This window comes from Choristoneura fumiferana, chromosome 6 (genome assembly GCF_025370935.1).
Source record: "Choristoneura fumiferana chromosome 6, NRCan_CFum_1, whole genome shotgun sequence".
NCBI classification, from domain to species: domain Eukaryota; kingdom Metazoa; phylum Arthropoda; class Insecta; order Lepidoptera; family Tortricidae; genus Choristoneura; species Choristoneura fumiferana.
In genome coordinates this window covers 11,417,685-11,435,403 of record NC_133477.1, presented here as the reverse complement: position 1 = coordinate 11,435,403, position 17,719 = coordinate 11,417,685, and the positions used below count along the sequence as shown (strand labels likewise).

The following is a 17,719-nucleotide window of genomic DNA, read 5'->3' as shown; positions in this document are numbered from 1 at the left end:
TTTGCTTCAAACTAGCAATTATTTTTAAAAAATATTTTGTGAACATAGTTATGCGTAATTCGGGAAATTTTCAAGTGTCACAGAACTCATCATAGGTGAAAAATACAATATTTGGAGATGGTCAGTGTCATATCAAGTCTGTGGTCTATGGCTCACATAATGTAAATGACAGTTTCCTCACCCCTCTTCATACTTTCTTCTTTCCTATATCGCCCAAACAATAAGTAGTCTTTATTTTTCTGACAGCTAAACTCAAACCACCATTATTTAAAGTTTTTCGTTGATTTTTGTTATATTTTTTTTCATGATTTTTAGTGTGAATAATATAGGATACAATAGTTAATGACAACTGCTCATCACCTTTCTTTTGCTTTTTCCGATGCAGAGACGTTCATTATTGAAGAGTCCTGGTGCTTAACCCACCACCCGTTCCATTTCAACATATGCATTACGAGGAGCATAAATTGTTTGGCAACTGTGTTAAAATAATTGCAATTAAACCCGTGAAATACTTGTTATTGAGTAGTACCTAACTCCGGTGGTCAACTGTGGTCTTCACTTGTCTTTATCATTAGTTCCACTTCACCAAATGATGATGTTCAAGAGCAAATGCACGAGTTACTACTAAATATATCGAAAATACCATAGGTGACCCTACAATATTTGAAGAGTTCCCTCGATATCCTTAGGATCCAATCATCCAATCCTGATTTCGTGCCTATGGGAATTAATTGGAGTATTCCTATGCAAACGATTTTTTTTTCAAATCGATTGATAAGTAAATGACGGAGTTCTGAGGTAAAACCAAAAAAATACAACCGAAATGATAACCTCTTTTTCCTTTAAATCGCTTAAAAAACAAGCTGTCATTATCAATATATAGTCATTACTTTGAAAAAATCTCGTATCTCATCGTATGGCCACTTTTTGTGTGGAATTTGGTCTGAGTTACGCTTCCTGATCTTATTTGTTCGTAGACCCGCGCGAATCCGGGGCGCCACGCGTCAACGTAGAGTAAATTGTATTCCATGATTTTTTTTATTGCGTCGATATTTTTAAATTCGGAATATCTTTTGAATGGAATGTCCGATTTGAATAATTCAAAAGTAATGTACAGGTATTGAAACATTCTTGAATATGAAATGATTTTTTTGATAAGGATTAATGCAAAGGTATGGATAACATGGTCTAATCTGACCGCCATTTCTATCAATTTTTAAAACGTAAAAAAGTAGTTATAGTGACATAACTACAATAGTTGGGACATATGGTATCGCGAAGTTTTTTGTAGATATTAATATATTCTTTAATACCGTTTTTTTTTGTTCCTTCATCAATATAGTTTCCGCAGCGCATGCGATGAAAGATATTTTTATCCGACTGTTTGGTTACTTTTTTTACACTGTGAGTTTCTTGAAGTTTTAGTACGGAACCCAATTTGCACTTTGGAATAAATAAGCATTCTAATGGTGAAAGAATTTTTAAAACGGTCCAGTAGTTTTTGACTTTATTCGTAACAAACATCCAAAAATCCAAATCTTCCCTCTTTATAATATTAGTATAGATACAAGTATTGTATTGGTGGTGGTGTGTATTAAGATTTTTTTTCTGATTTTTTAGGAACTGTTACCACTTTACCTATCGCCTGTTTCTGACTTGAAGTTAACATTTGGGACATTCAGTTGTTTTTTTAACCACCATTTATTTTCCACTACCAGTTTCCAAAATCATTATTTTCTCAATGAATAAGTTAATGTGACCTAGACTCTGCGATAAAAGCACAAAAACGGTAGAATATAAAGATTTTTCGAGAGTCAACGGCCGACAACATATCGGTTTTTCAGCTCGATCATTATAAGCTATCAAAACGTAATTCCTGCATAGATTTATTACGGCATTATAGAGCATTGACTTCACTTAATTGCCAAATCAATTGATTAACTATTTATTGATTTCAAAGCGTCCAGAAATCGCGTTTGGAGTCAATAAGGGTGTCTTAAGACGCGAAATACCGCTAGATGGCATTAATATCGAGAAGTCAACTTGACATTAGTGTTGATTTAGGTATTTAACCAGTCACAAACGTGTGACAAATTCCGAAATTGTCAAAAAGACCGCACGATACTGGCGTCAACTAGTCTGGCACAGAAACCCTCATTTAACGTTCATTGATTGACTTGATTTTTCAGGGCTAAAGTAAAGTGTTTTTGATATTCGACTGGGGAGCTATTGGTGTCAACTACCTGAACTACCCTAATAACACCCTGATTCATGATGCATTGTTCGATTTAAACAAGGACGGATGGCAACACCGATATCTATCTGCCATATTAAATTGCATGAACTTAACAGAGAGTAGTGAAACAAGCCCTAAGTATGTACCACGATGACATTATTTGGCGTATGATTTTGTATGGCAGGTGCCACAATAGCCAAAAATAGGTGCGTCGCAACTGTAACCCAAAATACAGCTTTTACAATTAATGTACATTATCCGTTAAATCGTGTTCATTCAAGTGTAGTGTATAGTATCAGTTTTTCTTAAGACCAGGTAATTCGGACACATAAATCCAGTGCTAAATCCAAAACGCAATGGTTGTTTTAGGGTTCCGTCCGTACCTAACGGGAAACCTATCAATGCTGCTAAACTGTCCATCCGCCAATCTATCCATTTGTACGTATCTCAAGAATATTAATCGATAAGAAGACAATTGAAGTTCACACATAATGTCTCTTTATATATTACCACATCAACAACAAAGAGTAAATATCAAATATAATTTAAAAATTAAGGGGGATCCCATACAAGTAACCTATTATTTTTGTGTTCGTTCTATAACGTTTAATAGATATAGATACATATACTACATATCAATAAATAATAAAAATCAGGCAAACGTAAGTCGTTCTTAGGAAAAAAATATGTTGAAGTAAATATGTAAAAGTATGGTACGGCCGTGCCTTTGTTTTTGTTTTGCTAGACTTGGCGGGGGCACGATAAGCTAAAAATTAAAGATTACGTCGTATATACATATATTCATTGTAGCCCTTGACTGTACGAAACGCACTTGGCCGGTTTTTTGCTCAAAAGCATCGCCTTTACCTCCTTATTCTGAGAGGAAGTCTGTGCCCAGCATTAGGACGTATGTAGGCTAGGATGATGATAACGATGCCGATGATGATAACACGCTTTTAAATTACATTTTCCGTCAATATCTCGCGTGGGGAGTTTTCCTCGAAATGTCTGCGTACGAATAACCTGGTCTAGCTGTTGGTGTGAATGGAGACTGCATGGGCATGGTGGAGGTCGAAGTGTGTACCGTGAGCGTGCGGGCGGCGGCGGCGCGGCTCGGGCGGTAGCGCGCGCTCGCCGGCGCGGTGCGCGTGCCGCGGCGGCACCGTCACCGTGATGTCGTCTGAGGACCCGTCCGAGTCGCCGCCCGCCCCGCCTACACTGCCCGATACAGTATCTACGGGTTTTAGCGCTCATTAAGGGTTTCCCACATCTATCGACGCGGAATCGGCTTTAGCCGACCAAAAAACGCTTGATGTCCACGCAATAAGAGCGAAAAAGACGTCTTCCCGTCGGTAAACGTCGCTTCGCGGCGGCCGAGCCGATCGACTTCTTTTTCGCTCTTATTTGGTGACAAAGTTTTTTGATCGGCTGACGCCGATTCCGCGTCGATAGGTTTGGGGAGACCCTTACACCGGCTCCGGACTATTGCAATGTGCGATTCATGTATCGTGTAATGTACCCGGCCCGTGACTGGAATGGCATGCCTGCTGTTTGAGCTACTAATAGCATTGTCATTTAAGAGTGGTTATGTTATTATCTCAAATGTGTTAAGCACTATACCATCTTTACAAATAAGATATGAGCAAGATGAGTTTTCATGAAAGAAGATCAAGAACAACATCATCAAGAACTCACGTTCTTAGCAATAAAGAAATAAAGCAATACAACCAAATCGTTCATAACGTCATCATTTATATCATAACAACATCAATATCACGAAATGATCCCAACCCATCTCAGACCACATAAGAAAATCCGAATAAATTGGTGGCAATACCTGATTTTAAGATTTATCAAAGTCTAGTAATTTTAAATATTACTTAATGCTCTTTCATGCTTCTTACAAACTTATCGCAATTTTGTCTTTGACGAGAAATGGGGCATATTTGTTAAATCAACGGCAGCTGAATATATTTGGCCCGAATTTAATTAGTTGTTTACATTAAAAACAGAATACATTCAACTAGGCTAAACGCTGAGTGTACTTGTTAGTAAGTTACATGAGCGTTACATGTCACTAGCAGAAAGAGTTCGCGTTCATTATACGATACACCACACGTCACATGACATATCTGGACGCGGCTTAGTAATAACACTTTTTGCTTTCTCTAATATGATTTTAAAATATGACATGCACCGTGACTCACTGCTCATAACATGCGTATTTGTATGTGGATGTTAGAACTGAAATACTCACCGTTGTTGACCAGCGGCGGCTGTCCTTGTCCATTTGGAGGCTGCAATACCAGAACCGCGGGCGGAGGTTGGTCTATAAAAAAAATTAAGTATATAATTATACGCGTAATCTTTGGTTTCATTGTAACTTACAATTAAACCAAATTACACATAAATAACATTACTATGTAATTATTTACAGGTCACTCAAACTTGCCCAAGGCAGATAGGAGTTTTTTTTTCTTTTTAAAAGGAATTTCGCTCTTTGACTTATGTTCTAGAATATGTGGCCCCCCCTTGATGTTTTGAAATTTGAAACATTTTTTTGTATGTTACGCTAAATCAGTGGTTCTTAACCGGTGGTCCGCGCACCACTGGTGGTCCCGGGAAGAACTCGAAGTGGTCCGCAAAGCCATCAACAACGAATTGGCAAAACGACGCGCCAGTAAAGTAGCGGTCGCAACCGTTCATTCATTTACAATTTTAATTTTACCGTATATTACCTACCTTCAAACAGTTGGTGGTCCCTGGCAAGACAGAAAGTTTGTCAAATGGTCCCTCCTGACAAGGTTAAGAACCGCTGCGCTAAATGTTCGGTAATTCTCGAAGTGGATGTGATTTTAAAAAACAATTAAAAAGAAAGATGATACTCGTTTATGATGCCGATCCCAAATATGGCATTCTAGAATTAACATCATGCTTCCTGCGGAACTCGCTGGGATAATAATGTCACTGTTAAAACATACATACTGAAATGCTCTATTCAATGACTCAAAATCTCCTCACCTAAGTTAGGAATTTGTGGAGGCGCCGCGGAAGGTCTGTGCGGAGCGCGCCTACTATATCCAGTCTGATTCCGGAACGCCGATACGGAATTCCGCAAGAATCTGAAACACGACTTAATTTAAGTCTTAATTTTTCACTGTGTTCTCGTATTTAAAGCTTGAACACGCCAAAACTTGAGCTGACAAAAAATCATAAATAAACTAACTAGTTTGGCTCAGTGACCCAAAATGAGTCTTGGCCTCCGAAACGAGAGCTTGCCACTTAACCCGATCCTGCGCAACTTCACGCCAATTGCCGGCTTGAAGCTGTCGCAGATCCGCCTCCACAGCATCAGCCCAGCGATACTTCGGCCGACCAACCGAACGACGACCAGTTGGCCGTCCCAAATACGCCCTCTAGACCCCTCGATCCTCCCCCATTCGCAGCAAGTGGCCTAGCCACCGAAGCCTGTGAGATTTAAATTCGCCGAATATATTATGCTCAGCACCAACTCCTCAATCTCGGCATTCTTGCGGATCCCCCAGGTGTCATCGTCACTTCTGACAGGTCCCAGGATCTTCCGAAAAGTCCTACGTTCAGTCACCAGAAGCTGGCACTCTTCCTTCTGGGTTAGAGTCCAAGCCTCGCACCCGTACATAAGAACAGGTCTTATGACGGTCTTATTTATTTATTTATTTTTCGTAAAAATAATTATAACAATAAATAATTACATTATGCTCTCCATATTTAATGCCAAATTTAATGAACTTTAAAATAACATTTCGTATTTTAGTTAGTGTCTGCACCGTGACCCATGTATCGAACTTTTCTATGCACGCGGCTCATAAGACCTTGGAACACATTCACATTAGGAATCCGTTTTCGTCGCCCAAGTCCATATTTTTTGGAGCTCAGAGACTGATTTTACTTCTCTGTCTTTCTCATAATACTCCAGTACTCTTCTACAGGCCGCAGTTCTGGACTATTTGGCAGGTTACATATGTACTTTGGGTATCACCCTGCGAATAATAATTCTCAAGAAACGTAACTGCTAGCAATAAACGCTTCGATTGTGATTCCATTTGTAGCAAAAACGCAAACAAACCAACAGCAATGACAACTTACACTCACACTCTCTCATAGACAAAGCTTGCCCGCGATTATATAATTTGTGTGTGGGTAGTTTTGTTTTGTTTCAACGTATGTGGGTACTTGGGGAGTTACAGTGACAAGTTAAAACGGTGGTTGTGGTTCGTTAGTCTAACAACTGGTAGCATGGTGTACGGTTGTGTCACTCTGAAGATGAGCTCTGGTTGAGTTCGAAACGCGTCAGTGTAGTGTGGTGGTGGTGATAGATGGGTTTGTGTGATTTGTGTGTGTTCTTACAGTGTGGAGGTGGAGGAACTGCATGAACACGCATATTTTGCATAAGCTTAGCTATCGTAAGGTCGCGGGTGAGCAAGGAAATTATTTTAGTTCATTAAAGGTATTAGATTAGATGTATAGATTTATTGATTTATTTTGATTGATTTTTAAACTTTTTTGTGGCTTTTGACGCCTGGTTACGAACGCCAAAGACGAAGATTTTAATTTTACTAGTGTGTACTAGAAAATTTTGTAATACTTGCATGATATCATCCTTCATACTAGAAAAAAAACATATTTTTTTATTTGAGCACATCACGTGAGAGTTATTATTATACTCCATGGAAAAAAAGCAGACATTTTGAGAAAGCTGACAAAATAGAAGTGCTAACATTGTGAAAACTCAGACGTTTTGAGAATTGTACATTTTAGGAAAACAGACATTTCAGGCCTGAGCCGATTTCGCGACCGTTTCTTTGCCGATAAGTTCTGTTTTGAGTCTCGATCTGGTGCGACCTGGGCTTTATATCATCTTAGTCCTGCCTTAAGATTCACGTTTTGAACATAGGACTTAGAAATTTTCACTTTTTTAGCAACATTACGAGATGACCTGTTATGATTTGAGGCAAAAATCTTTACAACACCTATTTCTTTTTTTTATTCTAGACTCCTTGCAAACCGCCACTTCCTGGCTTTCTATCTAAAACGCGTTTTTAATACGCGAAAAACCGTCGATTGTGGACATTTCAGTTTTTTCGCGATATCTCTGTAGCTAAGCATTAGGTTTTCTACATGTTCGTGCAAGATACGTTTGCGCTGTTGATATTGTTTGCTCGACATTTTGCAAATGAAAAAATAAAAAATAAAAAACTGTCGTCTTATTATAGGCTAGTTCTTTGTGAATAATAAATAGTTTACAAAATTTTGTATATCTCCAGTGTTTGCAATAGCCATTTTTGTATGCCCACGTTTGGGCGTGTTCAAGCTTTATACAAAATAGGCATGCGTTTGGACCACAATCAAGACTGTTAGTAATGTGGTCTAAGATGAATGCTTCTCTAGTAAATACTCATTCATTCTTGCTTTTAACACGGTAAAATTCATGGACAACACACACGAGTAGAAAATTTTAAGCAGTCTGGGTAATGGACAAGCAAAAACATAAGTAATAGAAAGTATTAGAAAGTTGATTCCAGTTATTGCAATGTCAAAACTATTATTTACTATTAGTTAGTTTGAAAAGTGCTTTTCCAGTAGGCCATTAATGTTAAAACATACCTATTGGGGATTAATGTTGTAGGTGCGATTTCTTTTTCGCGACAATCTGGGCATTCATGGTCCTCAGATTCTAATAAAGCACCTCTTATGCCTGAAAATAAAAATAATCTTAGTTAACAATGTAAACCCTGCGCTGCATTACAGTGCAAGCTCGATTTACTGGAAAAAAGTTTACCATGTATGTACTACTAAGAATCATTAAGTTCAGTTTAGCAAATAAATATGTCAAACTTAAATAAATAATTCTTAATGGGTAAGGCCGGCTAAAAGTCGAAAAAATATCTGTTGGGGGATTATAATCGGTAATCCATCTGCAAATACACTACACTTGACTGATGCTAAAGTTGTTTGTGCACATTGTTCAAGTATATCAATTGAAAATTAATTTCTTGTGCAGCCGCACTGACTGACATAAGTATTTTTTAAGAAGTGCAATGTGGGTAGATTTAAAGTCTTAATGACAATAAATAAAAAGAAGGTAGAGAAGAAAATCGGTCCAATACTTTTTCGTCACTCAGAGATGAAATATCGACGCAAATTATGCGTTAGAACGCCGCGTCCGAGTCACAAGCGAGAGGGATTAATAAATAAAATAAGTTTCATTAAAATATGTTGTTCACTATGTTTGCCGAAGCGCGAATACACAGCTTTAATGCTGTACTACGGAAAAAAAGGCATCGCTTCTGACAAGAATACGTGGCAGCACTAACAGCCTCCTGAATATGATAGCTGTAAGAGATAAGTGCTATATAATGCAAAATTTTCTTAAAACAACGCTATCACTTGTTCAATATGTATACTAACATAGTTATAAGTAAATCACTATAATATATGGATCTTTGTTGTCTGAATAAATAAATGATTTGATTAAAATTAAATTAAGCCGTGGTGGCCTAGTGGTTTGACCTATCGCCTCTCAAGCAGAGGGTCGTGGGTTCAAACCCCGGCTCGTACCTCTGAGTTTTTCGAAATTCATGTGCGGAATTACATTTGAAATTTACCACGAGCTATGCGGTGAAGGAAAACATCGTGAGGAAACCTGCACAACCTGCGAAGCAATTCAATGGTGTGTGTGAAGTTCCCAATCCGCACTGGGCCCGCGTGGGAACTATGGCCCAAGCCCTCTTGTTCTGAGAGGAGGCCTGTGCCCAGCAGTGGGACGTATATAGGCTGGGATGATGATGAAAATTAAATAAGAATCACTATAGACTTGTTTTTAGCCACCGTTGGACACTAGTCGCCGTCGACAGTGGTACGTTAAGGGAGAACTTTTAAGTTAACAGCTGCAACTTTGCCAACTAGCTACAACATTGCCCGATTTTTAAATATATGATTTTCTACCAAAGCGTTATCTATTTTTTACTACTTTTAATGGGAGAATTACTATCATTTACCTGGCAACCAATTTCAAGAAAAATATATATGGCAACACTGATAGTTTTGAACGCAGTCGCTGTCAAAGCTTGCGAAATGGCTTCGTGTTTTTTCCGGTGTCTCGAAAACTTTTGTCATTACTTTGAAAATACATAAGATAGCTTCCTGGAGTATTCATATGGTAAGTAATAATGGTATTTTTGTTACTTCACGTATTTTACTTGTAAATGTAATGATTTAAAGCTATTACGAGGATGGGTAATGTTGCAGTGTTTCTTAGAACAAACATGCCACAAGTTTGCCTAAGGCTAGGGTTGTCACTATTTACTCGGTTACGAAAAAAAAGATTGATGACGCGTGCTGATCTTAATGTGTGTGCTGATTTGTGTGTTGAAGAATTGTTTTTATTAGTCATACCTAGTAATACCTACGTAATTATCAAATTTCATTATATTTTAGTTGGTTTGCTATGAATAAACCGATGTACATGGTGTCAACAAATGCAGTGTTGTGTAACTTGAAATATTAAAAAAACCCTTTTAGACTTTGTTTATGTTTGGTTTGGTATATGAAGACTAGAAATTTAAATGCCAGTTAAGTACCTAGGTATTCTGAACTATTTTGTTTTTCTTTTTGGCACAACCCTAACTACTTATGCTTAAGAGTTTGTATGGAGAAAAACGGGAATGCTATTGGACACGCTACAACTTTGCCTAACAGATAGAAAAAATATACTATAGTTGTTTAATGATTTCCAATGACATCCCGGCATTAATATAACAATAATGCATTTAAGAATTGGTCCCTTTTTTAGATACTTACTGCATTTCATATCTCAGATAATCCGCTAGGCAAAGTTGAAGCTTTTGGCTACAACTTTACCTGCAACTTAGACAGTTTCTACTAGCCAAATTATAATGATTTGAAGCATTTTGTACTTCAAGTTATGTCTTACGATCTAAAATAGCTTAGCAATGCAAAAAAGAGCACAGATAACGTTAAATTTTTGTTATTTAAAAAAAACATTAATTTCCGTGCAATGTTGTAGCAGTTGACGGCACTTTAAAAACAAGTATTTGAGAGAGCGTACATTCATCACAGAAAGAGTTGCCACAGCAGGGGATCATCACAGCGTCGGTGAGTAGGTCTCTGCAGAGGCTGCAGATGAGTTCATCAGGGATGTTGGTTTCCGGCGCTGAGGGCGCGTTCGCCGGCGTGTCCGCTGAACCTGCGTTCTCTGACGCAAGGTACGCTTCACTGTGGATAAAGACAGAAGATTATAAACATTCAACTTATGAATCTTCTCTTACTCCCACAGTCTCAGCTGAAAGAATAACATTCTAATAGTTATAATTGTTCATTCATAAATCTTACTGATCAACTGCAGGAACTGCAAAAGTTCCACTTGGGGTCATCATGGCGCCAGGTGCTTTTGGTCCGTCAACTGGAACCATAAAACTGCGAGGGATCCCAGTACTTCGCCTTATTTCTATTGGATCAGTCTGTAATTAAGTTAAGTTGTACAATATATATCAATACAATTTATTTAGTCTTAGTCGAGATAGGTATACATTTACATAGTACATAAAAAACAATAATTAAGTATTTATATTTATTTAACTTACTGAATTGGCTATTGGACAATCCTTGATCCAATGACCATGCTTCTGACACTTGTAACAAATGTAGTTGGGAGGAACAATGCCTCTTTGATTCTGTCCTCTAATTTTTTGGTAACTGAAAACAAAAAATAAATATTTTTAACGGGCTGAAATATAATATAACTTAAATTTGTCAACACTGTTTTGGAACACAATCTCCTTCAGGTAATCATTTTTTCATGAGCTCAACTAATTTTCAGAAAGAGGGTGGCGAGCACGCAGCTCTCGTCCATACATACTGCAGTGAATGAATACATATACACACGCACGCACGCACGCACGCGCGCACACACACACACACAATTTATTATTACTAACTTTTGTATTTATAATATTAGTAGGAAGTAAGAAAGGAAGGAGGAAGTTAGTGTAATTAACCTCATTAAGGGGCTGTTTCACCATCCATTGATTAGTGTTAACAGGCGGTTAAGTGTGATGCCGTCTCTATTTGTATTGTTCGAATAGACGGAGAAGGGATCATATTTAACCGTCGGTTAACGCTTATCAATGGATGGTGAAACAGCCCCTAAGTAGATTAAATATTGTTTGTATATCTTCATTTATTAAAAGAATATTGTAAGTAGAAATATTAACAATGTAAGTATATATTTTTTATTTTTTAGATTTATTATATATAACGCAGTCTAAGCACAATAAATAGGCAACAAACTGACACACAGTTATTTTTGGATTTGTAATATTAGTACAGAAGTATGGAATATTAGTATGTTATAGTAGTTTGTTAATCTTTAACCATAGCCATCATACCACTGCAAAATAATTTCAGTTATAGACAAGATAAACTTCAAAAGAAAGACTTTTGGAATGGAATTACTTTATAGTATTTATTGAAACTAAACTAAAAGCGACTATACTTTATTTAGTAGACATAAAACATGCAAATAAGATTGTGCAATCACCGACTGACGAACAGACAGACAAAGCCGAGACTAAAGTACTGCAGCAAAAATATTATTTATTTTTCAAAATGGGGGGTTGTACAGAACTTCTATAATTTTAGTTAGAGCAAGGAATACGAAACTAGGCTAGAAAGAACGAATGAATGAAGGAGAATGAAGAACAAGTACCTAGGTATTTATTGTAGATATTAGGGGTGCAGGTTCACATGCAAAATTTGTTATTTTTGAAATGTGAAAAGAAAAAAACTGTGTTTGCATCTATACTAAATTAAAATTTATAAACAAAATGTGTATGTGTAAAGGATGATCATTTATCTTATGAATGAAAATGAGGTGTTCATTCATATACTGTTTAAAATCAATGAAAGTTAGTAATCAAAATTAATAAATAGACCCTGTTATCTAGGGGGCAGTTTGGTGGCTACCTAACATTATTGATTTTCAATTTCAATAAAAAACTTTTTTTTTGAGTTTTTAGGTAAATTTTACAGTTCCCATACATAGCTACATCACCGAGATTTGGATAGTTCGTATTTCGCATCACTAATGTTAGGTAGCCACCAAACTGAGGCTTGATAACGGGATATACTAATAAAGTAATTTGATTTTCTTCACTAAAGTGGGATATAAATAAACGGGATTTTAGTTTTCACATTTTATTTGAAGGAGAAAGAAGCTTCACAATTTTTTTTTGCGGGTTCCATGAGAAAACATTTTCAAAATACCAGCTTTTTAGCACAAAGAGTCTCTAAGCTAAGTATTGGACGGACAGATATGATGAAACAATAAGATTTCCTTGTAGGACTATGGAACCCTAAAATACACAGATTTTTCTCTTAAGCTAGCTTGAGCATGCAAGCAGAGGCGAGCACATGCCACTAATAATTAAAAACCAGATGCTTCCTCTCAAAAGCAATTTAACTAACACCAATATAAGTGCAGAATTTTTGTAGTTAAGGAGTTATGTTTTTTTTTTGTGGAATTTCAACTAACATTCAGCTTGACACAGCTTTTGATCATAGTGTACAAATCATGATGGATTCTGTTTTTTTTTTGTCAACAGTGGTATGCTTGAGCTTTCCAAAACAATAAGAGCGAATCTGCACTGCAATATTTCACCGCGCGATATTTATACAATTACTAGCGTTTACCCGCGGCTTCGCACGCGTAAATCATTAGATACAGCAGTTGAATTGAAATTCCGGGATTTTATTAAATTCTCGTGGGAATTCCCTAAAATTACATTGTGGTTTTCATTGACGTTATATTATAGCAACCCTGCCAAATTTCATGACTCTAAACCCAGTGGTTATTATTTCGAGATTTTATCCCTATCCCGTGGGAATATCAAGAGGGTACATATTGTACTTATTTATATGGCAATAGTTCAGTATAGTCTGAACAATGCTTTCTTTTTTCTTTGGCAACCTAAAACCTGAGAAGGAACGACCTTCTTTGTAATTTGCGTAATCAATGACTCCAATATACCTAGAAAGTTTATTAATAACTATAATTAAGGCTTATTTTACCAGACTACACTGACATCTTGACTTGTCTACAACATTTACCTTTTAGCTCTGATGTTAATTTTAAAAGGTTTTGTAGCGAAATAGTTTCGTGTCGGTACCGTTGACCATCAGTGGTGTAGCGGTATAGCATGCGGTACGGATTACCGAGGACCTGGGTTCGATTCCCAGTGATGGTCTTATTTTTCTGTTTTTTCTGTGCATCTTTATTTCAGTTTGTATTTTCAATTTAGGATTTACGGGATGACCGTAAAAGTAAAAATTTGGAATTGAAATAAAAAATACAAAAAGATTCCAAAAAACCAATCTTATTATAAACATATTTACAATGAACAGTTGTTGACTATGAATAGTTTTGGGCATTCTTTTTAATTGTTCAAAGAAACCACCACAGTAACACTGATAATCATTAAAATTATTGCCAGTGTAAGAAATTAGTTCCAATGAAATTCCGCAACATGGCGAAAAGTCATATATTTCTGGCCAGGCTTTACCTAATTTCATCACTCTAAGCCCAGCAGTTGTCATTTCACAATTTTATCCCTACCCAGTGGGAATATCGGGATAAAAAGTATCCTATCCAGTTTAAACTATCTTTTTGCCAAATTTCATCCAAATCTTTCCAGCCATTTCAGTGTGAAGAAGTAACAAACATACTCACTCACTCACAAACTTTCACATTTATATTATTATTATTATATTTTTATGCATGATTTTTTACCGCCAGTGCGGATACTTGTATAAGATATGTTACAGAATTGTGATAAAAAAACTGCTATGAAATTTCGCAGTGCGGACAGGGTGTTAAGAGCTTTTTCTGTGATATGGATCTAAGTACTCCTAACAATTAACTAACTTTAAAGCATGTTCAATATGTGATCAGCTGTGGATCCATTATACTGATCTAATAATATGGCCAATATCTTTTTCTTCAGGTTCAAACTTTAAAAGCAAAAAAAAAGCATAAGTATAAAAATTGCCAAATACATATAAGGATTGTGATAGCTTTTCAGAAGAATCATACAGTTTTCAATTATTAAGTTAGTTGCTGAACCACCAGCATCCCTTATCTTAAAAACTGACCTGTGAAAAAAAGTTGAACTAATTAAAACCTGTTTTTTCCTAACTTTTCAAGTTAATTTTCCACTTTCCCTACTACCTCAAGCTTCCTATCTTTTCAAAAAGTGGACACCCCGAGCAAGCAAACACTAGAACACCATAAACACAAAAGTCAATCTATTCTTAAGCCTTACTTGCTTGGATCGTAGTCAAAAGTGGATTGTGTGATCATAGCATTTATTTTATCCTGTTCGCTACCTTCCATGCGAGACAGATCTGCCAGGCCTTTGCTGACAGAGACATCTTTATGAACTGACGATGCATTACTGTTTGAACCTTCCCACTGTTTCTTAGGTTGCTGTGACAGTGGTACTCTAGCCACAAGGAGTGATGTGTTTTTAGGAATCAATGTTCCATCATCAATGTACACTGTGAACATATAATATTTTAAGAATATAAAATATTGTAAACATTTAATTATTAGCCGAATTTAATAAATTCAGTCCATGGAATGCATGGATAGGTTTCAGCAAATTCAAATTATTTTCATTTGTGTAAGTTGTGTTGACCAGGAAAACGCTTTTACAAACAGAAGTCAAATAAACAAAGCAAAGCAACACTATATTAAAAATCTATAGAATGGTCCAGAGAACCCTCGAAGACCATGCAAAGAGGAACAGCATGCAAATAGAATATCATTGCCAAATATACTAACCTTCTTTTGTTTGAGCATTAGTGATTTGAAGGTCGAAGTCAGAGGTCTTTCCAATCCTTTTCTGCTGGGAAATAGCAGATTTCAATTCGCCTACTGATATATGAAGACCATCGAACGTGACAGTGTCATAATCCAAAGCACTTTTAAACTTATAATGAACAGACATCTCCAAAAATAAACATATGCTCGATTTGTGACTACCATGTCAGATACTCAACGTTCCATTAATAACCTCACTAAACTGTTTAATTTTAGTTAATGAGATGAGTCTGTAATGAGAATGACGCGGTGAACTGAACAGAACAAATTCACAACGTGAGAAAACACAGCAATGTTTTAATAAAAGTACAAAAGCTGCGCCTTTAAGTCTTTATCAGATATTCACCACACACTTATCCGAACTTCAGAACTACAATTCATCGAAGCAATTCATTCGACTCACAGGTTAGTGGCTGGCGCTGCCAAGCACCACCATTTTGTTTTTAGCACAGACTATACAACAGGGCTCGTTACTTGTTAAGAGCGTTTTCACAATATCAGCTAGGCTACTCCGAAACACGAAACTCGAAGTTCGTGTCGTGCGGTTCCTCTGACACTTACACTGTTTGATACGAGAGGGAGAGGGACCGCACGACACGAACTTCGAGTTTCGAGTTTCGGAGTAGCCCTGCTGATCCGATATCGGTATCAGACGACGATAGACGACACCGTGACGACACCCGATAGCCCACACCATGTGCTGTTTTCTCATATTTCCGACAACATCATTACGATGTGGCCGACTTGAAATGGCCGCTTCGCATCGGGCTCTGCAGGGCTACTACGAAACCCGAAACTCGAAGTTCGTGTTGTGCGGTCCCTCTGACACTTATACTATTTAATACGAGAGCGAGAGGGACGGTACGATACGAACTTCGAGTTTCGAGTTCCGTAGTAGCCCTGCTGCTGCGCCCTGCGCACGCACGTAGAAACAAATTTAGATACACGCATTAGCACACATACAAACAAACATTATCGTCCGGCAGCCCACGGCCAACGTAACGGTCTAACGGTGTCAGTTCCGTCCGATATCCGATATCGAGCTGAACAGAGTACGGCACCTATTTAATATTTTTTTCTCAAAAATGGTATGAAATGTTGTGTTATGTCACAAAATATGAAATTATGGTGGCCTAACCATGAAGTTATGTATGAAATCCATTATAAACTGTTTTAAAACTAACATTAAACTGACAAAGGAAAATACGAACAGAAAGTGCGATACGATGCATGGACGGACTGAGACGGATGGATATGGACGGATGGATGGATAACTAGGACTGACTACGGATGGATCCATGGACGGATCTTATGGAGATGGATGGACAACGGATTATTGGATACGGCTTCCTGGACGGATGGATACTGATGGATGAACAATTACGGATGGATACGATGATGTGAATATTCATATGAAAAATGCACGAGATTTATAGTGGACACTATAACGAGACGGCGGTACGTACGACTAATGGCGCAATGTTTGCATTACAAACATATTAGGACACGATCGGTCTACGGTGTCAGTTCCGTTCTATCCGTTACGGCACCTGCAAATTTTATTTCTCAAAAATGGTATGAAATGTTGCCATTATGTCATCAAAAACTTCGTAGAAAGTAACGCATCCTGAGACTAGCTGCTAGGCTGCTAGTGTCCAGGAAGTAAGTATGAAATTTACTTCCTGGACAATAACTGAAGAAGTTACGGTGTACTGATGTGTTTCATATGGAAATGCGAGTTTATATGTGCAATAAGAAAAAACTAACGCTGTATTAAGGTGATTCTTTCAGTGTTAAAATATATTTTAAAGGTTTCAGAACTTTATCCAACTTTACTCTAATTTGCTTAAAATAAGTCAAATTACTAATTTTTGTGTATTTTTGCTTACAGTGTTCAGAACTTTATCCAACTTTACTCTAATTTGCTTAAAATAAGTCAAATTACTAATTTATGTGTATTTTTTAGAGGGGCTACTACGAAATCAGAAAATTGAAGTTCGTATTGTACCGTCCATCTCATTCGTCTCATTCTCGTTTTAAATAACACAAGCAGCAGCGGGACGGCAAGACACGAATTTCGATTTTTGCACTCCGTATTAAAGATGTTCCGTTTTAGTAGCAGTATACCGACCGAACTAAGAGCTCATCTGCAAATAATTCAATAATATGAAAAATGGAGGAAGAACGTTGACCCACATTGTGTAAGTTTTTTGATTTCGCTGTTTGTGGTGCACTGAACTGAGGCAGTATCTGCCAAATCGGAACATCTGTTACTTAATGGCATCCATACCCATAGTTTTCCACCCTTTAAAATGTTTTGCTTATAGTCTATGCCCCGATTTTAATTTTAAATGCTGGCAATTGTTTTACAGGAAGTTAGATATCAATATAAGTTCATTTATATTGGAAAAAGATCCTGAATTAATTTTTTAAATCTTATTTTGTGAATAAAAGTTAAAAATATGTTAAAAAAAATATTTCTTTTTTATTATTTACTAGGTATCATTTTCATTACATTTAAATGAGCGTACAATTAATATATATAT

At 36.9% G+C, this 17,719-nt stretch overlaps 1 protein-coding gene across 4 annotated transcripts in view; it reads right to left on the bottom strand.

Moving 5' to 3' along the window:
* Positions 1 to 15,631, bottom strand: part of snama (something that sticks like glue) — a 50,819-nt gene extending 35,188 nt beyond the window's left edge. The window contains exons 1-10 of one of the 4 annotated variants that reach the window (XM_074089228.1): positions 15,520 to 15,611; positions 15,135 to 15,403; positions 14,614 to 14,848; positions 10,879 to 10,990; positions 10,628 to 10,755; positions 10,344 to 10,510; positions 7,880 to 7,970; positions 5,258 to 5,358; positions 4,494 to 4,565; positions 3,321 to 3,470 (exon numbers count right to left, since the gene is read on the bottom strand). In XM_074089228.1, the coding sequence (XP_073945329.1) occupies positions 3,321 to 3,470; positions 4,494 to 4,565; positions 5,258 to 5,358; positions 7,880 to 7,970; positions 10,344 to 10,510; positions 10,628 to 10,755; positions 10,879 to 10,990; positions 14,614 to 14,848; positions 15,135 to 15,300 (1,222 nt within the window). In that variant the 5' untranslated portion in view covers positions 15,301 to 15,403; positions 15,520 to 15,611. Of the gene's footprint in view, positions 1 to 3,320; positions 3,471 to 4,493; positions 4,566 to 5,257; positions 5,359 to 7,879; positions 7,971 to 10,343; positions 10,511 to 10,627; positions 10,756 to 10,878; positions 10,991 to 14,613; positions 14,849 to 15,134 lie in introns of all 4 variants that reach the window. The other 3 variants (XM_074089230.1, XM_074089229.1, XM_074089231.1) reach the window with 3 other exon arrangements.
* Between the last annotated feature and the right edge of the window lie 2,088 nt (positions 15,632 to 17,719).